Consider the following 25,515-nt stretch of genomic DNA (forward strand, 5'->3'; position numbering starts at 1 on the left):
GTAAGTTTGTGCTAGATTTCAACGTTGATATGCGCTTCTCAGCATTTTTGAAGCCCGGTTCCTCTCTGTGTACAGTGAATGTCAGAGGGATGTGAAGGGAGTATCACCTATTGAATACAATGGTCATCCTAACGGGGATCTATTTCATAGGTTCTCTGTTTTCGGTCGTAGAGATTCATCTCCTACCTCCCTTTTCAGATCGACGATATACTCTCAATCTACCATTACCTCTACTAATAACTGTTTTAGTACTGGTTTGGCTATCTGCTATATGTGGATGGGTGTCTTTTGGTAAGTATGTTTCTTTTACTTAAGACACTCTTAGCTATGGTTTGGCACTTTATATAAAGTTCTAAATATATGTATTGTACTTATATTTGCCATGATTCAGGTTTCAGTGTATTTCCTTTTCTTGCAGACTGTCAGTTTCATATCTGGGAAAAAAAAAAAACAATTTTTACCTGGGGTTTAGTCTTTTTCAAATTGACTCTTTTAAATTGAGGGCTATATTAGGCTCGCGAGGGCGCAAAATGCCAAAATTTATTGCGTCATTCTTGACGCAAGATTTTTTTGGCGCAAAAGTTACGTTCGTACCGCAAATTTGTCATTTCCGGCATCTTAGTTGGCGCTGAGTCTTTCACGAGGTTGCGTCATCTATGACACGTGTTTCATTTACGGACGTCTTTGGAGCCAAAAAATATTTTTTGTGTTTGTTGTGCGTCATACTTGGAGCCAAATATTTTCATTATTTTAAGACCCCATTCCTTTTGCCTCTGGTCTTTTTTTCTATGTCAGAAGGCTATGCTGTTTGCATTTTTTTCCCCCATTCCTGAAACTGTCATATAAGGAAATTGATATTTTGCTTTATATGTTGTTTTTTCTCTTACATTTGCAAGATGTCTCAAAACTGTTCCTGTATCAGAAAACACTGTTGGATTCCTGCTGACTCAGTCCTACCAAAGCTAAGTTCATTTATTTTACTGTTATGAGTTTATATATTTAGCTGTGGTTTGTAATAAGTTATCATGATAAACTTTTACATGCAGAGAAAATGTCCATCAGTATTAAAGCATTGTCTATTGCTATTTTTTTTAACATCTAATGTACAAGATATACCTGGGAATTTATAAGAATATTTTTCTGATTCTATTCAGAAGGCTTTGTCTGCCATCCCGCCTTCTAATAAAATGTAAAGGTCTTTTTTAAACTTTTCATTTAGTTGATGATTTTTCAAATGACCGACAACATACTAAATTATCCTTCTATGATGAGGATCTATCTGATTCAGAAGATCCTTCATCAGATATTGACACTAACAAATCTACTTTTTTATTTTAAATGGAGTACATTCGCTCTTTATTGAAAAAGTGTTGATTATATTGGATATTGAGGAGACTAGTCCTCTTGATTTTAAAGCTAGTTAACATTTAAATTCTGTTTATTAACTTCCTGTGGTTACTTCAGAGTTTTTTTCCAGTTCCTAATGCTAGGGAATGGAATAGGCCTGGTACTTCTTTTTTTCCTTCTTTAAGGTTTTAAAAATTGTATCCTTTGCTAGCAGTTAGTTTGGAGTTTTGGGAAAAGATCCCCAAAGTTAATGGGGCTCTCTCTACTCTTGCTAAATGTACTACTATTCCTATGGAAAATAGTATTTATTTTAAAGATCCTTCAGATAGGAAAATTGTATCTTATCTAAGGAAAATTAATTTATTTTCAGGTCCTTTTCTTAGGCCTGCAATTTCTTTGGCTGATGTTGCAGCTGTTTCATCTTTTTTGGTTGGAAACTTTAGCGTAACAAGTATCGGATTATGATTTGTTTAGCATTGTTAACTTGTTTCAACATGCTAATAATTTCATTTGTGATGCCATTTTTTTATATTATCAAAATTGAGGTTAAATCTATGTATTTAGCTATTTTAGCTAAAAGAACTTTGTGGCTTAAATCTTGGAATGCTGATTTGATTTCTAAATCCAGATTTCTATTTTATTTCCTTCCTAGGTAATAAATTATTTGGTTCAGTTGGATTCAATACTTTCAACTGTTACTGTGGGGAAGGGAGTTTTTTTGCCTCAAGATTAAGTTCTAAGGGTAAATCTTAAACTTCTAATCGTTTTTATTCTTAATAAGGAACAGAAACCTAATTCTTCCCCAAGTAATATGTTTCTAATTGGAAGCTTTCTTCAAAATGGAATGAATTCAAGCCATTTAAGAGATCAAAGCCAGCCCCCAAATTCGCATGAAGGTGTGGCCTTTATTCCAGCTTAGCTGGTAGGGGGCAGGTTAAGATTTTTCTAAAGTTGTTTGGTTCAATTTGGTCCAAACTCCTTAGATTCAGAATATTGTTTCTCAGAGGTACAGAATAGGATTCAGAGTAAGACTGCCTGTAAGAAGTCTTTTTCTCTCTCACGTATTCCAGCAATCCCAGTAAAGGCTCAGACTTTCCTGAAGTGTGTTTCAGACCTGGAGTTATCTGGGGTATTCATACCAGTTCCGTTTCAGGAACGGGGTCTGGGGTTTTATTCAGAACTATTCATTGTTCCAAAGAAAGAAAATCTTTTGAATTGTCATGTAAGAGTACCATCTTTCAGAATGGTGACTATAAGGTCTATTCTGCCTTTTGTTCAGCAAGGGCATTATTTGCCCACAATAGACTTACAGGATGCATATCTTCATATTCTGTTTCATTCAGATTATTTTCATTTTCTGAGATTCTCTTTTTAGACAAGCATTACCAATTTGTTGCTCTTCCTTTCTGGCTTAGCGACAGCTCTAGGAAGCTTTTCAAAGGTTCTCGGTGTTTCCTTATTTGGACGATATCCTGGTACTTGCTCAGTCTTTTCGTTCTGCAGAATCTCATATGATTCAACTTCTGTTGTTCCTTCAAAGACATGGTTGGAGGATCATTTTACCAAAAAAGTTCCTTGATTCCTCAGACAAGGGTCACCTTTTTTAGGTTTCCAGATAGATTGTGTCAATGTCTCTGTCTCTAACAGACAAGAGACAATTTATATTGGGTTCAGCTTGTTGGAACCGTCAGTATCCAGGAGAGTGGTCTCTTCACCCAGATGTGTTTTTTCAAATTGTTCAGATGTGGGGGCTTCCAGAAATAGATCTGATGGCATCTTATCTAAACAAGAAACTTCCCAGGTACCTGTCCAGGTCCAGGGATCCTCAGGCGGAAGCAGTGGATGCATTGACACTTCCTTGGAGTTATCAACCTGCCTATATTTTTCTGCCTCTAGTTCTTCTTCCAAGAGTGATTTCCAAAATCATCTTGGAGCAATCGTTTGTGCTGCTGGTGGCTCCAGCATGGCCACACAGGTTTTGGTATGTGGATCTTGTTCGGATGTCCAGTTGCCAACCTTGGCCACTTCCATTAAGGCCAGACCTTATATCTCAAGGTTCGTTTTTCCATCAGGTTCTCAAATCATTAAATTTGAAGGTATGGAACTTGAAACGCTTAGTGCTTAGTCATAAAGGTTTCTCTGTGTCAGTGATTAATACTATGTTGCAGGCTTGTAAATCTGTTTCTAGAAAGATTTATTATCGAGTTTCGAAGACTTACAATTCATGGTGTTCTTCTCATAAGTTCTCTTGGCATTCTTTTAGAATTCCTAGAATTTTTCAGTTTCTTCAGGATGGTTTGGATAAGGGTTTGTCTGCAAGTTCCTTGAAAGGACAAATCTCTGCTCTTTCTGTCTTATTCCACAGAAAAATTGCTAAACTCCCTGATATTCACTCTTTTGTTCAGGCTTTGGTTCGTATCAAGCCTGTCATTAAATCAATCTCTCCTCCTAGGAGTCTTAATTTGGTTTTGAAGGCTTTACAGGCTCCTTCATTTGAGCCTATGCATTCTTTGGACATTTAATTGCTTTCTTGGTAAGTGTTGTTTCTTTTGACCATCTCTTCTGCTAGAAGAGTTTCTGAATTATCTGCTCTCTCTTGTGAGTCTCCTTTTCTGATTTTTTCATCAGGATAAGGCGGTTTTGCGGATTTCATTTAAGTTCCTACCTAAAGTTGTGAATTCCAACAACATTAGTAGAGAAATTGTTGTCCCTTCTTTGTGTCCTAATCCTAAGAATTCTTTGGAAAGATCTTTAAATTCTTTAGCTGTGGTAAGAGCTTTGAAATATTTTGTTGAAGCTACTAAAGATTTCAGGAAGACTTCTAGTCTATTTGTTATCTTTTCTGGTTCTAGGAAAGGTCAGAAGGCTTCTGCCATTTTTTTGGCATCTTGGTTAAAGCTTTTGATTCATCACGCTTATTTGGAGTCGGGTAAATCCCCGCCTCAGAGGGTTACGGCTCATTCTATTAGGTCAGTTTCCACTTCCTGGGCTTTTAAGAATGAAGCTTCAGTTGACCAGATTTGCAAAGCAGCAAGTTGGTCTTCATTGCATACATTTACTAAATTCTACCATTTTGATGTTTTTACTTCTTCAGAAGCAGCTTTTGGTAGAAAAGTTCTTCAGGCAGCTGTTTCAGTTTGATTCTCCTGCTTATAATTTCATTTTTTTTCTTTTTCATTATAAGATTAAAATTTATGATTTGGGTTGTGGATTAATTTTTTCAGCGGAATTGGCTGTCTTTATTTTTTTATCCCTCCCTCTCTAGTGACTCTTGCGTGGAGTTCCACATCTTGGGTATTTGCTATCCCATACGTCACTAGCTCATGGACTCTTGCCAATTACATGAAAGAAAACATAATTTATGTAAGAACTTACCTGATAAATTCATTTCTTTCATATTGACAAGAGTCCATGAGGCCCACCCTTTTTTATGGTGGTTATGATTTTTTTGTATAAAGCACAATTATTCCAATTCCTTTGTTGATGCTTTTTACTCCTTTCTTTATCACCCCACTTCTTGGCTATTCGTTAAACTGAATTGTGGGTGTGGTGAGGGGTGTATTTATAGGCATTTTGAGGTTTGGGAAACTTTGCCCCTCCTGGTAGGATTGTATATCCCATACGTCACTAGCTCATGGACTCTTGCCAATATGAAAGAAATGAATTTATCAGGTAAGTTCTTACATAAATTATGTTTTAGCAGCACCGTAGTATTCTTAAAGGGACAGTCTAGTCAAAATTAAACTTTCATGATTCAGATAGGGCATGCAATTTAAAACAACTTTCCAATTTACTTTTATCCTCAAATTGTCTTTGTTCTTTGGGTATTCTTTGTTGAAAGCTAAACCAAGGTAGGCTCATATGCTAATTGCTAAGCCTGTGAAGGCCGCCTCTTTTCTCAGGGCATTTTTATAGTTTTTCACAGCTAAAGGGCGTTAGTTCCTGTGTGTCATATTGATAACATTGTGCTCATGCACATGGATTTATCCAGGAGTCAGCACTGAATGGCTAAAAGGCATGTCTGTCAAAAGAACTAAAATAAGGGGGCAGTCAGTCTGCAGAGGCTTAGATACAAGATTATCACAGAGGTAAAAAGTATATTAATTTAATCATGTTAGTTATGGAAAACTGGGGAATGGGTAATAAAGGGATTATCTATCTTTTTAAACAATACAAATTCTGGAGTAGACTTTCCCTTTAAAAGACCTTTATTGCATCATATCTGGTTTAAGTGCTTACACAACATTTCATAATCATGTATGCTTGTATACATTAAATCAGTTTAAATAGCTCTTCCTCTCATATGAGGAATTATATCGCCACATCTTGGTTATGAATATGTATACACAATTTTAACCCTATACATGCCACATTTAAAACAATATATAAATATACGGCATATATATATATATATATATATATATATATATATATATATATATATACACACACACACCGGTATATACAAAATCTAACAAATCTTATACAAAACACATAGCCATGTGTTGGTTTAGACAATATGTGATCTAATACAAACAAAACTAATAGTAATGCAGAACACACTACAAAAAAACCCCAAATAATCCAGCTATTTTGTTCATACCCACAGGTTTCATAGAATTCAATGTATATATCCAAAATGCTTCCTTCTGTTTCAACAGCTATTCCATGTTACAACCACGCCTAGGCCTCTTTAATCTGAAATCACATTTTGCTTATATTATACCCATATTCTAAAAATGTGAGAAGACCAGGGCTTCTATATTCCTGCACCTTATATTACTCATGTGTTCCGTGATCCATTCCCTAACCTTTCGGGAGGTCTCACCCACATAGGCCTTCCCACATGGACATTCCACCATATATACAGAATATGATGTTTTGCATGTATAATAATCCCTGATATCAAATGTGTTGCCTGTCTGCAGATGTGTAAATCGAGAGTGAAGCAAACAGTGAACGCAGCCTGTCAATCCCCCGCAGACCGGAAGTCCGTTCCAGAGAACAAATCGCTATACAATGCGGTATGGAAAAAAGGTTCCTAATTCAAGGCAGCATAGCACGGAGAGCCGTAGCCAGAGGGCAGAGGATCAGTATGCCAGGTAAGAGACAATAGATAGGAAGGCGGCAGACTCTCAATCCCAAATATACAATAAAAATTGAAAATTTATTGGACAACTTTAAAAAGGTAACAGACATGGCAGTAAAAGCTTCGGCAAAAAATCTTACATGTTTCGCGCCCCCTACAGGCACTTAATCATAGATGAGGGACTCTGTAAGAAACCCCATCTATTTATGCTGTGAGAGTCATAGGTTAACTATTTCCTTACCTCACAGTCATAAAGAGAAAAAAGTTAAAAACAGAGTGCTAAAGCAATTAGATACAAAGGTAGAATCCCAATAGGCAAAAATTTCTAATATAATAGGTGGGAACAGACAGTGCATAAGATTACAGACAATGGTTGCATTATAATAACACTAATCAAGTTATAATGGTACTATAATAATACTCATCAGGTATTTATATCCTTATTATTATTATAAAAATTGATACCAAAATCTTATTTCATGTACCTATTATTAAAAAAGGGGCAAGAATTTATATAAACTTTGAAGAGTACTCTATACATAGATATTAACAAATTTGTCAGAAAGTTATCCCTAAAAAAATATTTTTCTACTTTAAGTGAAAATACTGACATGTCAGACTTAATTAGGCCTTCCAATATAAAAGAAAATAATGAGGTTACTTCACATTTGACCTTTGCTGATGCATGCGCCATTAGCGATTTAGAAAGTTTGCTCAGTGAGGGCTCTGAGAGATCTATTCCTGTACATATACCTGCCCCCAAAAAACATAGGTCTGATTTTTACCCGGTTCACTTTAGAGGCCCAATGATAAATGCTTTCCAAAAATCCGTACAAAAAGACATTTTTGATTTGGAACAAAGAGTTAGAGACATTGCTGCCCCCCCTAATCCTAACCTTACTTTCAAAGAACGCCAGGCACTTGACAACTTGGCCAAAAACAAAGATATTGTAATTCGGAATTCGGATAAGGGGGGCAGCATTGTTGTTATGAATAAACAGCTTTATATGGATGAGGCCTATAGGCAATTGTCTGCCATGTCTGTTACCTTTTTAAAGTTGTCCAATAAATTTTCAATTTTTATTGTATATTTGGGATTGAGAGTCTGCCGCCTTCCTATCTAGTGTAAATCGAGAACCTTTTATCTTGGAATTACAATTTCCACAATTAAAAAGGGAAAACATCCAAATTTTTCTTAGTAATTTAACTTTGTTGCATTACTCTAAGATCCCAATATCAGTATGTACCAATTCACGTTTCATATTCCTTCTTCTTTGTTCTGACACATTCCTGCCTATTCTCACAAATTGCCTACGTGGAAGAGGTCTAATAGTGCTCTTTGGATGAAAACTGTCAAAATGCAGAATATTTTTTTAATCTGTGGGCTTAAAGGGATACTTAATCCAACTTTTTTATTTCATGATTCAGACAGAGCATGCAATTTTAAGCAACTTTCTAATTTACTCCTATTATCAATTTTTCTTCGTTCTCCTGGTATCTTTGTTTGAAACAGCAGGAATGTAAAGCTTACAAACCGGACCATTCTTGGTTCAGCACCTGGGTAGCGCTTGCTTATTGGTGACTAAATGTAGCCACCAATCAGCAAGCGCTATCCAGGGTTCTGAACCAAAAACGGACCGGCTGCTAAGCTTACATTATTGCTTTTTCAAACAAAGATATCAAGAGAACGAAGAAAAATTGATAATAGGAGTAAATTAGAAAGTTGATTAAAATTGCATGCTCTATCTAAATTATGAAAGCATAAAATTGGGTTCAGTGTCCCTGTAATAAACAAATTCGTTATTAACATGCCCCTTTCTAAATAGACAGTTGAATCTAAATGTTCACATATTCCTCACTATAAGTCAATAGAAAGAGTACTGCAATTTGACAGTTTTAAGGGTGTTTATCAGAAATTGGTCATAATTTGACTCAGATGTGATGAAATAAAGGTATTGTAAGAATACTACAGTGCTGCTGGACTCTACTATTATTTACTATTGTTTGAATATGGTTTAGGGCTTGGCAGTAGCCCCCTATATCAGCGTGCATTTAGAAGGAGGTGCTGCTGTGCTTCATTGGAACTTTTAAAGACTATTGTGTGCCACGGAAGATCTAACCTACAAATAGTCATAGTAAAATCAGTGGCCCAATCATTTGCTATATGTGCCTAAAACATTATTGGTCCGGGCACAGGCTAAAGACAATTGTGTGTCACGGAGGGGGAAACTCTATAAAACCTATATTTGATTTGTATTTTAAACCTTAATCTGAAACTGTCTGACGTATTTTCTAAAAGAGAAACTAACTTAAATGAATAAGAAACCAACTTCCACGAAAAAGAAACAGCTTAAATAAGAAACAACTTGAATAAGACAACTTCCTTATCGAGCCCTCTTCCACCTTCACCGAGTGCATTAGTGGTTAGTCACTAAGCTGCTTGTTCTTTATTGGACATCCCATATACCACATGTCAAGCACTGGCGGAAGTCCTAGATTCCGGAATTGTGGAGATTAGTGAGGGGAACGGAACCGGGCAGGAAGCGACGTGGAAACAACCAGTAGGCAACTGTTGGAGGCTGTTGATATATTACCGTCTTCCGCATCAGGGCACACGGATTTGAATGCTCATTGGAGTTGGCTTTTTAATCCAAACAGCAAGATGGGTTCGCCGTTCCGCAGTGAGGCGATGTGCCTGGCACAGATCTTCCTTCAGTCTGCATCTGCCTATGATTGTGTCAGCGAACTGGGAGAACTGGGTCTGGCAGAGTTTAGGGATGTGAGTATATGTGGGACTGGATGTAAAAGCAGTGTAGTACTGTGGCTTTTAGCACTGAGCTGCAGCATTGGATTATTTGCTATGGTTATTTGCAACAACTCGCATTCGAGCAAATGCTGTACATGTTCTATTGACCTCTTGGCTTCCACAGTGGGCCCAGTACCTTGCAGCCTTCTGTAGCTTTATTCTGAAGTGCATCTGGCTTTAAATCTACAGCTTCAGTTATTTATTATTTTTTTACATATAGTTCATAATATTGACCAATGCAAATATCTCCCCAGAAAGGGATTTGGGGGCAAAATATTTGGTCTACTACTATATCATATAATGGCAAAAGTTTAATTTAAAATAAAGTGTGAATATATATATATATATATATATATATATATATATATATATATATATATATATAGTTGCACCCAGGTGGTAAATCGCCATAGAACAGGCTAACAATGTTATTGAGCCAGTTGTTCGTTCCTGTGAGTGCACTTCTCTCTGTATGTGTGTGTGTATGTGTGTATATATATATATATATATATATATATATATATATATACACACTCATTGTGTAACTTTGTTAACCATTAGTAACTGTCTCAATCACACTCCATCTGTCATTTTAAATGGGTCTATATGAGGCCCTTAGAGTCCTCAAGAATAACGAGGTGCTCTTACCAGGTACACAGGACCCACTGCCAAAATCCATTTTGTGTATAGGGGAGAAAGTAATTTTAAGAGGGAATGTGTATTGTGGTAACATAAATGGAAATTTCTATTCTGATCTGGAATGAATGATGCAGAATAGTAGTGATTCTGAAGAACATTAAAAAAATATGCCTGTAATTTAACGTATGTGTATGCAGCTGTGTAATGTAGTTTATTAGCCATATATTAAATTGCTGTTATTATTTTAACTAACCATTAAAGGGACACTGAACCCACATTTTTTCTTTCATGATTCAGATAGAGCATGCAATTTTAAACAACTTTCTAATTTACTCCTATTATCAATTTTTCTTTGTTCTCTTGCTTTCTTTATTTGAAAAAGAAGGCATCTAAGCTATTTTTTTGGTTCAGTACTATGGAAAGCACTTGTTTATTGGTAGGTGAATTTACCCACCAATCAGCAAGAACAACACACTGTGTTCACCAAAAATGGGGCGGCATCTAAACTTACATTCTTGCATTTCAAATAAAGATACCAAGAGAATGAAAATAATTTGATAATAGGAGTAAATTAGAAAGCTGCTTAAAATTGCATGCTGTATCTGAATCACGATAGAAGAAATTTGGGTTCAGTGTCCCTCTTTAGTCTCCAGAAGTGCTTTACAAGTTCTTTATGTGCCTATATATATTGGTAACAACGTCTATGATAGCGATATAGTCTCTAAACCTTTCATTGACATTACACACTTTGCAATTGTAATATAAAATGTATAATGATGTGTAGTAAAAATAATTGAAATATGCTTTTATTATTTTTTTTTATCCCCTTTTTCTGTAATATAAACACAGTAAACGCCTTGAGATTTTCATATAAACTATTTAGTTATGCATAATAAAGCAGCTTTTCAATATACTTTCATTATTTATTTTGCCCCTTTTCATGTAATGTAGCTCTGAAAATTGTGGATTGTCTAACTCTAAGAGCTGGGAATGCATGCTGCAGACTTCTCATAGCTAACACTGCTAAGTTTCTTGCCCTAATTGGGTTTAGCAGATAACGATAAAACACTGCACTTTAAACTAACATTATGAGTACAGCTAGACTTGTTCCCTGCAGACTCAAGTCCGGAATGGCTCTTTCAAATATGGAAAGTGATGTGTGAACTTTGTCTTTTTTACATTTTTAAATGTATAGTCTTGGATGATATTGTAATCTATAGTAAGTTAACAGAAATATCTGCCACTTTTAACTGGAAAAATTGTGGGCTCTCTAGTTTCTCTAAGTTTTTATAAATTACTGTGTTCTGCCATGTTGAAACCTATGTTTCTCTTCTGCTAAGGAAAATTTGGAATAAATTAAGTGTACTGATGATGGCAGTGTTAAATAGTTATTTTAACATTGCTATATTCCTTACAGCCATTGTCTGCACACTTTACCTGTCCCTAATTGTCCTTAGCAGAAGAAATTAGATAATGGAAAACTAGGTTTCAAGATGGCAGCACCAGTTACACTTATATGTTCACTATTTATTTAAATAACTGATACAATTAAAACCCCCCCCATTAATCTACATATTTTATTCATGCTCATCTTTGCTTTGAAAACATCATTAAGCCTTTGTTTGCTGTTTAAAGTTCGCTTCATATAGTTTCATATGTTGGTACACTGAAGCCTGCGAGTAACATATTGCTGGAAGCTCAAATAAACAATACCAAGACCACTTTGATGACCATACATTATTGTATTCATTACTTCTGTGTTTTATTGACAGCTTAACTCTCATGTCAGTGTCTTTCAACGAAAGTTTGTAGGAGAAGTGAAGAAGTGTGAAGAGATGGAGAGAATATTAGGTATGTAATCTGGGTTTGTAGGCGTTAAGCAGACATTAAACCTCTGTGTTACATGACATGCTTATGGTCTAAAGCAGGGGTCCTCAAACTTTTTAGACAAGGGGCCGGTTCACTGTCCCTCAGACTGTTGGATGGCTGGACTATAGTTTGAAAAAAATATGAACGAAATCCTATGCTCACTGCACATATTTTATTTGTAGTGCAAAACACAAGAAAAAAACAATACCGTATTGAAAATGAAGAACAATTTTAGTCAACATAAACTTAATAGCATTTCATTGGGAAGTATGGGCCTGCTTTTGGCTAATGAGATGGTCAATGTCCGGTTCCATATGTGTCACTGCTAGTCATAACAAGTGATGCAAGTGACACATATGGAACCGTAACAAGTGCAAGAACTTTGAGAGAGAGAGAACCTGTCCCAGCCTCAGCCGGAGCAAGTGAGCACATATACATGTATAGTGGTGGACCTAAGCAACTAAAGTCCCTTGTACAAGATTTTTTTTTTCGTTGACTCCCTCCCCGACCTCACACCTTGAACTCACCTCTAACGCACACCCCCTTACCTCCAGCACCCCCATACCTCCAAAGCAACCCCACCACCTTCACCCCCACAGGTGAACCTGTGAAAAAGAATGTTACCTTTCTTGTCATTGTTCGATGGGTATGCGTAGGTTATGCAAAGCTCCCGTTGCCAGTCTCCTCCTTGGCTCCACACTGTTTACGCACGGCACGTGTGCTTTCCCTGCTGATGCCTCCTTCTTCTCGTCTGCACAGCAGCAGAGGATTCCAGATGCCGGCCGATTCAGTGATTTGGTGCAAATTTGGTATATTGCGGCCAGGTCACTTACCCGACCCTCCTCGTTTCTGCTCTGCATGATGGACGGGCCAGGCAAATGACCTTGATGGGCTGTATCCGGCCCACGGGCCGTAGCTTGAGGACCCCTGGTCTAAAGCTAGATAGAGCAGATTTGGTTGTCACTAGATGAAAATATGCTTGGGACACACCCTTTACCTTTCATCCAGTAACTTTTGTTTTAGAAATTCTGAAATGATTAATAATGGTTGGTTTTTAATTGTCAGACTTTCATGAATGTCTGATCAGATTGAGCTTTACTTATTTTTGGTTTACATTTATATTTTTTATTAGGTTCCATTTTGTTTATAAATTGATCATTTCTTTCTTAATCTAATACTACATAAGTTATAAGTAGAGCTTTTATTTCTGCCTCCTGCGTATCTTTATACATTTTCTTTTCATATGGTTCCTGAAACTGTCTACATGGCCTGTTAAAAGCATCTTGATAGTCCTCCCCTTTAAAGAAGAATGACTTATAAGTAAATAGGGTGTAGTATATCCTCTAGTACCAACTTTTGTTCCCCATTTTACAGTTTATTTATTTATTTGTTATATGTTTGTACCATGCGGATATGTGATAGATGTTTGCTTATACCTTACAAGTATGAGATTTGACAGTAGTAGACTTAATTACTATTATGTGATACTGTTGCAATTTTGTTTAAAGGGACAGCCTATCCTAGTGTTAAAATAAAATGCTTTGTTTCATTGGGTATTTTGCGTTTAAACGAATCCCTTTTTTACTATGTTTTTAAACTCTCTAAAAAGGCTAAATACAAAGTCAAGGTTGTCAATTCAGTTAAAGGGAAAGTAAAGTCAAAATTAAACTTTCATGATTTAGAACAGGCCATTTCTATCAGCTTTCTAATTTTCTTCTATTAAATTTGCTTTGTTCTCTTGGTATCCTTTGTTGAAGAGTATATTAGGTTGGTTGGTAAGAGCCCAGGAGCGTGCATGTGTCTTTAGCAGTCTATGGCACCGTTGTTTGGAACTATGTATAGCATTGATATATGCAATGTTGCAAACACTGCTGCCAAATGGCTTAAAGGATCAGTATAATATAATCCAGAATTGTTATTATTTTAAAAAGATAGATAATCCCTTTATTACCCATTCCCCAGTTTTGCACAACCAACACGTTTTATATTAATTTACTTTTACCTATGCGATTACCTTGTTTCTATGCCTCTGCAGACTGCCCTCCTTATCTCAGTTCTTTTGATAGACATGTATTTTAGCCAATCAGTGCTGACTCATGAAAAAACTCCACAGGAGTGAGCACAATGTCATCTATGTGACACACATGAACTAGCAGTGTCTAACTGTGAAAAACTGTCAAAATACACCGAGATAAGAGGCAGTTTAACAACTTAGAAATTAGCATATGAGCCTACCTAGGTTTAGCTTTCCACAAAGAATAACAAGAAAGCAGAGCAAATTTGATAATAAAAGTAAATTGGAAAGTTGTTTAAAATTGCGTGCCCTATTGGAACCATGAGTTCAATTTTGACTAGACTGTCCCTTTAAGACATGCCCACTTCTGAGCTCACAGAGGATTAGCAAAAGTGCTAATAGAAGTAAATAGGAAAATTTGTTTAAAATGTCATGATCTATCCAATACATTTCAATTTAATTTTGACTTTACTGTCCCTTTAAGGATGCAGCAAATGAAAGTAGGGATACGCTCCAATGACTTCTTGTATCCTCATTTGGAGCTGAATAGGGGTTTTCCACGAGTGCAGCTTTGACTAAGTGTTTAACCCTTTAGGAATAGTTTAACAGGGAGTAAGGGAATTTGTTTAAAAGTAACTTTCCTTTTTAAAGCTTTCTTCTGATTATGTTTAAAGGGACAGTCTCTTTCAAAAAATGTTTTGTTTAAAATGATGGTTAACGCCTTTACTACCCATTTATCTCTTATAAAGAACTTGGTGTATACTTCATACAGTGCTGTGCCCAATTTTAAAATTGTTTACTACCCGTTCCCCATCTTTGCATAACCAATATTGTTATATTAATATACTTTATAACATCTAAAACTCTAAATTTCTGTTTTTAAGCCACTGCAGGCCACCTTAATCTCAGTCCATTTTATAAGCTTTTCACAGCAATACAGAACTACTTAATGTGTACCATATAGAACACTGTGCTCACTCCTTTGGAGTTACAAATGAGACCGTATTGATTGGCTAAAATGCAAATGATTGAGATAAGGGGGCATTCTGCAGAGGCTTAGCTAAAAGGTAATCACAGAGGTAAAAAGTGTTAGTTATGGAAAACTGGGGAATGGGTAATAAAGGGATTTCCTATCTTTTTGAACGATTTCAATTTTGGAGTAGACTGGTCCTTTAAAGTGAATGTAAATTTTGATGCTAAAGTGCCCAGTTTTTAAAAATTTGATTAAAAACAGGGGCAGTTTAATTTATCAAAATTTACATTTCACTCTTGTTGTGAAAAAAAACATTTACCTTTTAATCTTCACAGCAGCTCCAGCTTCCTCCGGTCGTTGCAAGTCATTTCTGCCGTCAGAAATGATGGATAGGTCATCCTCCAATCACAGCTTCTCCCCCGGGGGAATAAGTGTCTGATTCAAGTTTTTTTTTCTTTTCTCTCTTCTCAACAGGAGTGAAATGTAAATTTTGATGAATTAAAGTGCCTCTGTTTTTAATCGAATTTTTAAAAACCGGGCACTTTAGCATCAAAATTGACATTCACTTTAAAGGGACATGAAACCCAAATGTTCCCTTTTATGATTCAGATAGAACATGCCATTTTAAGCAACTTTCTAATTTACTCTTATCAATTTGTCTTTGTTCTCTTGGCATCTTTTTTTAAAAAGCCAGAATGTAAGCTTAGGAGCCAGCCTGTTTTTGGTTCAGCACCCTGGGTAGCGCTTTCTGATTGGCGGCTCCTAAGGGGGCCAATTATCAAACTGAGGCGGACAGGGGCGCACATACCCGACCCTGTCCGCCGCAGCTCGCCTCTGGCGGGCTGAAATCCCCTAGCGGAATTCAGCATTGCACACAAGTGCTATTTTGCACTCGCGTGCAATCCTGCCCCCTGCCCGCGCACAGCCAATCATGCGTGGGCAGGAGCTGTCAATCTTCCCCGGTCGGAATATTCCGGGGAGATTGAAATTCTCCACTTTAGAGGTGGCAAAAGGTTAGGAAAGCAGCAATCTCATGACCGCTGCTTGCTAAACACAGTGTGCAGGTTCTATTGTGATATGGGGTATGGTATGGGGTCGAAAGGCGTGCAAAGCCTTTGATAAATCGACCCCTAAGCATAAAGAGAATGAAGAAAAATAATAGGAGTAAATTAGAAAGTTGCTTAAAATTGCATGCTCTGTCTGAATCTTGAAAGAAAATATTTGGGTTTCATATCCTTTTAAAGGGACAGTATATACCAAATTTTATATAGCTGCATGTAATAGACACTACTATAAAGAATAATACGCACAGATACTGATATAAAAATCCAGTATAAAACGTTTAAAAACTTACTTAGATGGTCCCAGTTTAGCTCTGTTAAAAAGGTTAGCAGAAAAACCCACTGAAAGTGGGTGTAAAGCAAAACAAAACACACTAACCCCCCCCCCCCGCCTCCTCTGCATTTGAAAAGTCTGTTTACACAAACAGAAGCAAGCTGGAGTAGGAATTACATCAGTATACTTTAAATCTTTAGGGCTTGACTAGGAGTCTGAAAATCAGCGCAATTTTATTTACAAATAAGAAAAACTATATCTACTAAACATTTATGCAAAGAAAAATCTATTGTATAATGTCCCTTTAAGCTAATAAACCTTTGTTTTGTTTAACACTTTCGTGCCAGGGTTAACGTGTCTACATCGGAACAACTGTTCCGATGTAAACAAATTGAAATCTCGTGATTGTGCACGTGATCACGAGATTTCAATGATGGGATTGCATCAGGGGGCGTCCCTATGATGCTAGGCACGCCCTCCAGACCGCGATCCCATCAGGAAAGCGCCTGTGGCTTCAGGACGTTGTATTCCGTCCTTCGGCGCTAAAGCCCAGCAAAATTTGGACGAAATACAACGTCCTAACAGCGTTAAAAGGTTAACTGAGGTGTTTTTTTTTATTTTCTATTTTAAATGTATTTTTTTGAATGTTTTCTCATTTTGGAAATTCCCCAGATGGCTTCCTATAAAATGTGATGTTGCCACTGGTGAAAATTTCACTCAGATTTATCAGGCAAAGGTTTGACTTGCGTAATGTAATCAACATTATTCCACATGGTACTCTCATGGCTATCATCATTTGATTATTGTAGCTCTCAGTAATAAAGATTGTAACAAACAGAACAGCTATTGTTATTGCCAGGCAGCAAGGGCATGTGTTTAACCCATTATCGCCTCTGGGCACTGGGTCATATGTAGTCTTGCTGGAACCTAAGAAATATTGTTCAGGTCATACGACTTAGATTGTGTAAATTAACTAAATATGGATTATTAAATTGAAAAGAAATGACTTACCATAGGACAATTAACTTATTTCTAAATGAGGATAACAAGATTAAAAAAAAAAAAAAAAAGCAACAAAAAAAAGCTGTGTGCCATAAAAATCAGGGCTTGATAAATCCAGGCAGACATAGCTCAGAAATTTGAATTCATGACCAAGTGTCTGTCTCATGGAGTGAATTTTTCCTTTATCTGCATTACATAGTGATTTCTGTTTTGTTTTTTTCTATGGAGAAATAATTTATTTTATTTATATGGACAGTAAAGTGCTTTATCTGAATCATGAGAGTTTAAACAACTTTCCATTTTACATCTATTATCTCATTTGCTTTGTTCTTTTGATATCATTTGTGGAAGAGTATACCTAGGTAGGCTTAGGCATTGCGCTACTGGAAATGATCTGCTTATTGGTGGTTGCACATGTCTCTTGTCACTGGCTCACGTATTGTGTTCAGCTACCTCCCAGTAGTACACCGCTGCTTTTTCAACAAATTATACAAAGAGAATCACGCAAATTGTCCCATCTTTTTGTTTTCATCCGTGATTCTTCAACATGAACATACCCTAGTGACTTTCAACCTGCACTAATCACTGACAGCCTAGCCTTTGTGATTGGTAATGGGAGTATTAAAGTTTACAGTCTTGGGTTAAAAATAATATCAATAAATTAGAAATATATATATTTATTTTTTTAAATTTTTTTGTGTGATGCTTAGGAGCTATTCCAAATAGCAATTGTCACCACCATAAAATGGATATTTGACTCTTTTAACACCCCTCCTTTTTCAGTTGGATTTAGGCCCTACTTTCATTTTTCAGTATAAATATTTACACCGTAATAAAATATTTACATGTTTAGAATACAAATTATACGTTCAATCAAAAGGTAGTTTTATATAATTTCTATTACTTTTGTATACATAGTACCATCAGAAAGATACACTATAATCAGAAAGGTAACAGATGTTTTAAATAAATAGAGACGAGCATTTGCATTTTAGAACACAAGAAAATTAACCAAAGATTCAGGCAGAGAAGTTTGTGACTTGTGGGAAAAAATATAGTTTTTAATAATTTTGTTTTACAGTCATATAAACACTACAAAAATCCCTACTTGCACCTATGTTGTCTAATACAACTCCTTAGTTATTAACATGAATATTTTTTTCTAAAATTACAGGATATGTACTGAAAGAAATCCAGAAAGCAGAAATTACTCTCCCAGAATTAGCCACAATGCCTGATGCACCACTTCCAAAATATTCGCTGGAAATCCAGGTAACTATTCTCTGTTTAATGATTTCATATCTGCTGCTGTGTCATGACTTTTCTGTAATCTGAGCAAAGGTAATGTTTTATCACTGACAAGACTTCCTGTACATTCATTTAATGGAAACATTACATTATGGTATTTGCTTGGGTTACATCATCCACAATTTTTCTCACTGCTTTAAAATGTGTGCGTATTAAATTCATTTTGTATGCTCTGTAAAATTGCACTTTTTTTTAAATAATAAAAAGAACCAAAAAATTCAGTATTCCACCTTGTTTGGAGGACATTCCGTAAAAAGGTATGTTAAAGGGACATTCATTTTTGTTCTTGCTCTATATAAAAAATATTTTATAGTCCTATTTTTTTTTTTTTCATGAAAAAACTGATGTGACTCTCCTTAAAAACCCTAAACATTTGTTTTCATATTTTCTAAAGGGTGTCCCTTAAAGCTGTGGGCGTTATCCTTAACAGCCAATGTGTGTGTGTTATTTAAGGAAGTTACATATTCGCTGTTAATTTCAATATAAGGTTAAACTACTTTATCTTAAAAATATGTCTAATAACAACAACAGCCAAGACACTGAGTGATAGACCATGTAAACCCCTGAGCGTTACTGCCGAGTGCTGAAGTGCGTGTAAAAAAATATATAAAAAATCTGTTGCATCACTCACTACAGAGTTCTAAACTGCCTATGGAAGAATTGTCAGTGCAAGAACTGTCAGTCAGTAGCTTTATGGAATGGGTTTCCATGGCTCTACAGCTTTACACAAGCCTTACATGAAGCATCGTCTGAAGTGGTGTAAAGCACACTGGCACTGGACTCTGGAGCAGTGGAAACCTCACGCTTCACTATCTGATTGAAGAGTCTGGGTGTGGCGGATGCCAGGAGAACGCTACCTTCTGGAATGCATAGCGCCTACTTTAAAGTTTGGTGGAGAGAGGAAGAATGGTCTGGGGGGGTTCAGGGTTTGGGTAGGCCCCTTAGTTCCAGTGAAGCATTGCTGTAATGCTACAAAATACAAAGATATTTCTTCTGTTAAGTGTGATCAGTCCACGGGTCATCATTACTTGTGGGATATTAACTGCTCCCCTACAGGAAGTGCAAGAGGATTCACCCAGCAGAGTTGCTATATAGCTCCTCCCCTCTACGTCACCTCCAGTCATTCTCTTGCACCCAACGACTAGATAGGATGTGTGAGAGGACTATGGTGATATATTTAGTTTTTATATCTTCAATCAAAAGTTTGTTGTTTTATAATAGCACCGGAGTGTGTTATTCCTTCTCTGGTAGAATTTGAAGAAGAATCTACCTGAGTTTTTTTCTATGATTTTAGCCGGAGTAGTTAAGATCATATTGCTGTTTCTCGGCCATCTGAGGAGAGGCAAACTTCAGATCAGGGGACAGCAGGCAGATTAATCTGCAAAGAGGTATGTAGCAGTTTATTATTTTCTGACATGGAATTGATGAGAAAATCCTGCCATACCGTTATAATGTAAACCCAGCCTTGAATGCAGTAGATGTAGCTGATATCAGGCTGTCATGTATGTATATTTTATACTTCTCTGGTTTTTAGACTGTATACATAGACTTAACCTAATTTGCAGGGACTTGCAATAGGTTTTAAATGACAATTAATTATTGAGGTAAAACGTTTTTTTGCTGGCATGTAAAAACGTTTTTTTCTCTGAGGTACTGGGTGAAAAAATGTTTTGGGCACTATTTTTCCACTTGGCAATAGTTTTGATTTAAATTAGAGCAGTTCACTGATCCCTCTCACTGTTATGTGTGTGGGGGAGGGGCCATTTTGGTGCTTTCACTATGCATCAGAAAAAACTCAGTCAGAGATTCATTTTCTTCCTGCATGATCCGGTTCATCTCTACAGAGTTCAGGGATCTCCAAAGCCTTTTTTGAGGGAAGTAATCATTACAGCACAGCTGTGCTGATTGTATTGACTGTGATAAAAAAAAACAAAAAAAAAAACGTTTATTTGTGTATTTTTTTCTGCTGCCTGGGTTAGTTATCATTTGCTGAGGGGAACAATCCTTTGCTAAAACTGTATATTCTGACAAACATTGATGCTATAACTTAATTATTTTAACTGTTATAATATTTTTCTGTGCTTCTTAAAGGCACAGTTCGTTTTCATATTATTTGTAAATTACTTTGTAAAGTATTTCCAAGTTGCTGTTTATTTGCTAGTGTGTTAAACATGTCTGATTCAGAGGAATATCTCTGTGCTATATGTGTTAATGCCAAAGTGGAGCCCAATAGAAATTTATGTACTAAATGTATTGATGCTACTTTAAAAAAACAGTCAATCTGTACAAATTGAACATATTTCACCAAACAACGAGGGGAGAGTTATGCCGGCTAACTCGCCTCACGTGTCAGTACCTGCATCTCCCGCTCAGGAGGTGTGTGATATTGTAGCGCCGAGTACATCTGGGCGGCCATTACAAATCACATTACAAGATATGGCTACTGTTATGACTGAAGTTTTGGCTAAACTACCAGAACTAAGAGGTAAACGTGATCACTCTGGGGTGAGAACAGAGTGCGCTGATAATGCAAGGGCCATGTCTGATACTGCGTCACAGTTTGCAGAACGTGAAGACGGAGAGCTTCATTCTGTGGGTGACGGTTCTGATCCAAATAAACTGGACTCAGACATTTCAAATTTTAAATTTAAGCTTGAGAACCTCCGTGTGTTACTAGGGGAGGTATTAGCGGCTCTGAATGATTGTAACACAGTTGCAATCCCAGAAAAAATGTGTAGGTTGGATAAATATTTTGCGGTACCGACGAGTACTGACGTTTTTCCTATACCTAAGAGACTTACTGACATTGTTACTAAGGAGTGGGATAGACCCGGTGTGCCTTTCTCACCCCCTCCTATATTTAGAAAAATGTTTCCAATAGACGCCGCCACACGGGATTTATGGCAAATGGTCCCTAAGGTGGAGGGAGCAGTTTCTACTTTAGCTAAGCGTACCACTATCCCAGTGGAGGATAGCTGTGCTTTTTCAGATCCAATGGCTAAAAAATTAGAGGGTTACCTTAAGAAAATGTTTGTTCAACAAGGATTTATATTGCAACCTCTTGCATGTATTGCGCCTGTCACGGCTGCAGCAGCATTTTGGTTTGAGTCTCTGGAAGAGACACTTCAATCATCCACACTAGATGACATCACACACAAACTTAAATTCCTTAAGTTAGCTAATTCATTTATTTCAGATGCCGTAGTACATTTAACTAAACTTGCGGCTAAAAATTCAGGATTCGCCATTCAGACACGCAGAGCTCTGTGGCTGAAATCCTGGTCAGCTGATGTTACGTCTAAATCTAAATTGCTTAATATTCCTTTCAAAGGGCAGACCTTATTCGGGCCCGGCTTGAAAGAGATTATTGCTGACATTACAGGAGGTAAAGGTCATGCCCTGCCTCAGGACAAGGCCAAAGCCAAGGCTAGACAGTCCAATTTTCGTTCCTTTCGTAATTTCAAAGCAGGAGCAGCATCAACTTCCTCTGCACCAAAACAGGAAGGAGCTGTTGCTCGCTACAGACAAGGCTGGAAACCTAACCAGTCCTGGAACAGGGGCAAACAGGCCAGAAAACCTGCTGCTGCCCCTAAGACAGCATGAATTGAGGGCCCCCGATCCGGGACCGGATCTAGTGGGGGGCAGACTTTCCCTCTTCGCCCAGGCTTGGGCAAGAGATGTTCAGGATCCCTGGGCGTTAGAGATCATATCTCAGGGATACCTTCTGGACTTCAAATCCTCTCCCCCAAGAGGGAGATTTCATCTGTCAAGGTTGTCAACAAACCTAACAAAGAAGGAAGCGTTTCTACGCTGCGTACAAGATCTTTTATTAATGGGAGTGATCCATCCAGTTCCGCGGTTGGAACAAGGACAAGGGTTTTACTCAAATCTGTTTGTAGTTCCCAAAAAAAGAGGGAACCTTCAGGCCAATCTTGGATTTAAAGATCCTAAACAAATTCCTAAGAGTTCCATCGTTCAAGATGGAAACTATTCGAACAATTTTTGCCCATGATCCAAGAGGGTCAGTACATGACCACAGTGGATTTAAAGGATGCTTACCTTCACATACCGATTCACAGAAGTCATTACCGGTATCTAAGGTTTGCCTTTTTAGACAGGCATTACCAGTTTGTAGCTCTTCCATTCGGACTGGCTACGGCTCCAAGAATCTTCACAAAGGTTCTGGGCACTCTTCTGGCGGTACTAAGACCGCGAGGAATTTCAGTAGCTCCGTACTTAGACGACATACTGATACAAGCTTCAAGCTTTCAAACTGCCAAATCTCATACAGAGATAGTACTGGCATTTCTAAGGTCGCATGGATGGAAAGTGAACGAAGAGAAAAGTTCTCTCTTTCCACTCACAAGAGTTCCCTTCCTGGGGACTCTGATAGATTCTGTAGAAATGAAAATTTACCTGACAGAGGACAGGTTAACAAAACTTCAAAATGCATGCCGTGTCCTTCATTCCATTCAACACTCTAAATCTGAATCAAGAGACCAGAAATTCTCTTCTATGGTGGCTTTATCGGCCACATCTGTCCAGGGGAATGCCATTCAGCAGGCCAGACTGGTCAATTGTAACAACAGACGCCAGCCTACTAGGTTGGGGCGCTGTCTGGAATTCTCTGAAGGCTCAGGGACTATGGAATCAGGAGGAGAGTTTTCTTCCAATAAACATTCTGGAATTGAGAGCAGTCCTCAATGCTCTTCTGGCTTGGCCCCAGTTAACAACTCAGGGGTTCATCAGGTTCCAGTCGGACAACATCACGACTGTAGCTTATATCAACCATCAGGGAGGGACAAGAAGCTCCCTAGCAATGATGGAAGTATCGAAGATAATTCGCTGGGCAGAGTCTCACTCTTGCCACCTGTCTGCAATCCACATCCCGGGAGTGGAGAACTGGGAGGCGGATTTCTTAAGTCGTCAGACTTTTCATCCGGGGGAGTGGGAACTTCATCCAGAGGTCTTTGCCCAAATACTTCGACGTTGGGGCAAACCAGAGATAGATCTCATGGCGTCTCGACAGAACGCCAAGCTTCCGCGCTACGGGTCCAGATCCAGGGATCCGGGAGCGGTCCTGATAGATGCCTTGACAGCACCATGGACCTTCAGGATGGCTTATGTGTTTCCACCTTTCCCGATGCTTCCTCGATTGATTGCCAGAATCAAACAGGAGAAAGCATCAGTGATTCTAATAGCGCCTGCATGGCCACGCAGGACTTGGTATGCAGATCTGGTGGACATGTCATTCTGTCCACCTTGGTCGTTACCTCTGAAACAGGACCTTCTGATTCAGGGTCCTTTCAAACATCAAAATCTAACTTCTCTGAAGCGGACTGCTTGGAAATTGAACGCTTGATCTTATCAAAGCGTGGTTTTTCTGAGTCAGTTATTGATACCTTAATACAGGCTAGGAAGCCTGTTACCAGAAAGATTTACCATAAAATATGGCGTAAATACCTATATTGGTGCGAATCCAAAGGTTACTCTTGGAGTAAGGTTAGGATTCCTAGGATATTGTCTTTTCTACAAGAAGGTTTAGAAAAGGGGTTATCCGCTAGTTCCTTAAAGGGACAGATCTCAGCTCTGTCCATTCTGTTACACAAGCGTCTGTCAGAAGTTCCAGACGTTCAGGCTTTTTGTCAGGCTTTGGCCAGGATTAAACCTGTGTTTAAAGCTGTGGCTCCACCATGGAGTTTAAACCTTGTTCTTAACGTTTTACAGGGTGTTCCGTTTGAACCCCTTCATTCCATTGATATAAAGTTGTTATCTTGGAAAGTTCTATTTTTAATGGCTATTTCCTCGGCTCGAAGAGTCTCTGAGTTATCAGCCTTACATTGTGATTCTCCTTATTTGATTTTTCACTCGGATAAGGTAGTTCTGCGTACTAAACCTGGGTTCTTACCTAAGGTAGTCACTGTTACGGTTACCCTTAGTCTCGCTGAGAAATGGACCGCTTAGTAGCCTGGATCCCTATTGCTAAAGAGGGGAGAAGCTGCTTTCCATAGTATTCTATATGAGTCTCGCAAATATAGAATAATCTCCCTTAGCTGCAGTACAGCTAGGATACCCTTCTGCCCACAAAAACGAGTCAACGCTGCGATTGAGGGTCAAACAAGAACTCAGGACTGGGATGCCCAGCCTGCTTTTTATTAAGGTTACATGCACACAGGGCACTCCCAGGGGGAGAGGGGGGGAAGCACAAAATCCCCCATCACACATTTAGATAGAGAGCACTGTCCTTTGACAGGCCACAATAGGATTACAGTACTTAAGATAACAAGTTTACAAGTTCATCTTATCAATTAGCAGTCTGGCTCCAGAGGTGATTAGACAATAGTTTCTAAAAGCTGAAAAAAAAAGAGTTAACTCTTTATGAAATGATACTTGTTACGGTTTTCTTGGAGCCCTTCTTAGGCGCTGGCTTGCTGGTTCAGGCATTGCTGCTGGGAAATAAGCTCTTCACAACAAAATAACTAATGCTTCTGTAACAGTGCTCCCTTTCTGTGGAACACTCTGGCAGACACGGTCTGACCCCTTTTCGGGGCAGACTAAGGCTGTCCAGACCGCTGGTTATGCGGGGCTGAGGTTGGTTTGTCTGGACAACCCGTCGGCGTTGCCATTCTGTTTCCCAGGTCTGTAAGTAATGGTGAAATTGAAGGGTTGCAACGATAAGCTCCAACGTAATAGCCTGCCGTTATCTCCAGAGACCCGGTTCAGCCACACCAACGGGTTATGGTCGGTGACCAGAGTGAACTCCTGACCATATAAATAGGGAGTCAATTTCTTTAATGCCCACACCAAAGCCAAACACTCCTTTTCGACCGCTGCATAGCTGACTTCGCGGGGCAGGAGCTTCCGGCTGATGTAGGCAACTGGATGCTCCCCTCCATCTTCGCCTACTTGGCTGAGGACGGCTCCCAGCCCGAACATGGAAGCATCTGTATGGACGATAAAACGTTTGTTAAGGGCTGGGGCCGCCAAGACAGGAGCGTTAATTAGAGCATTTTTGAGAGCCTGGAAAGCTGTTTCACAGTGGGGAGACCACAGGACCTGTCGAGGTAAGTTCTTCTTGGTCAAGTCAGTCAGGGGTTTGGCAAGTGTGCTGTAGTCTGGTACGAACCGTCTAT

The 25,515-nt window shown here is 38.1% G+C and overlaps 1 protein-coding gene across 1 annotated transcript in view; it reads left to right on the forward strand.

Annotated features, from left to right (window-relative positions):
- The first annotated feature begins 8,934 nt into the window (after positions 1 to 8,934).
- The window catches only part of ATP6V0A2 (ATPase H+ transporting V0 subunit a2), a 236,702-nt gene continuing 220,121 nt past the window's right edge, over positions 8,935 to 25,515 (forward strand). Inside the window, exons 1-3 of the mRNA XM_053701819.1 lie at positions 8,935 to 9,215; positions 11,654 to 11,732; positions 18,249 to 18,346. Coding sequence (XP_053557794.1) covers positions 9,099 to 9,215; positions 11,654 to 11,732; positions 18,249 to 18,346 — 294 coding nt within the window. The 5' untranslated portion in view covers positions 8,935 to 9,098. The remainder of the gene's footprint in view (positions 9,216 to 11,653; positions 11,733 to 18,248; positions 18,347 to 25,515) is intronic.

The sequence above is a fragment of the Bombina bombina genome, chromosome 2 (genome assembly GCF_027579735.1).
Source record: "Bombina bombina isolate aBomBom1 chromosome 2, aBomBom1.pri, whole genome shotgun sequence".
NCBI lineage: Eukaryota > Metazoa > Chordata > Amphibia > Anura > Bombinatoridae > Bombina > Bombina bombina.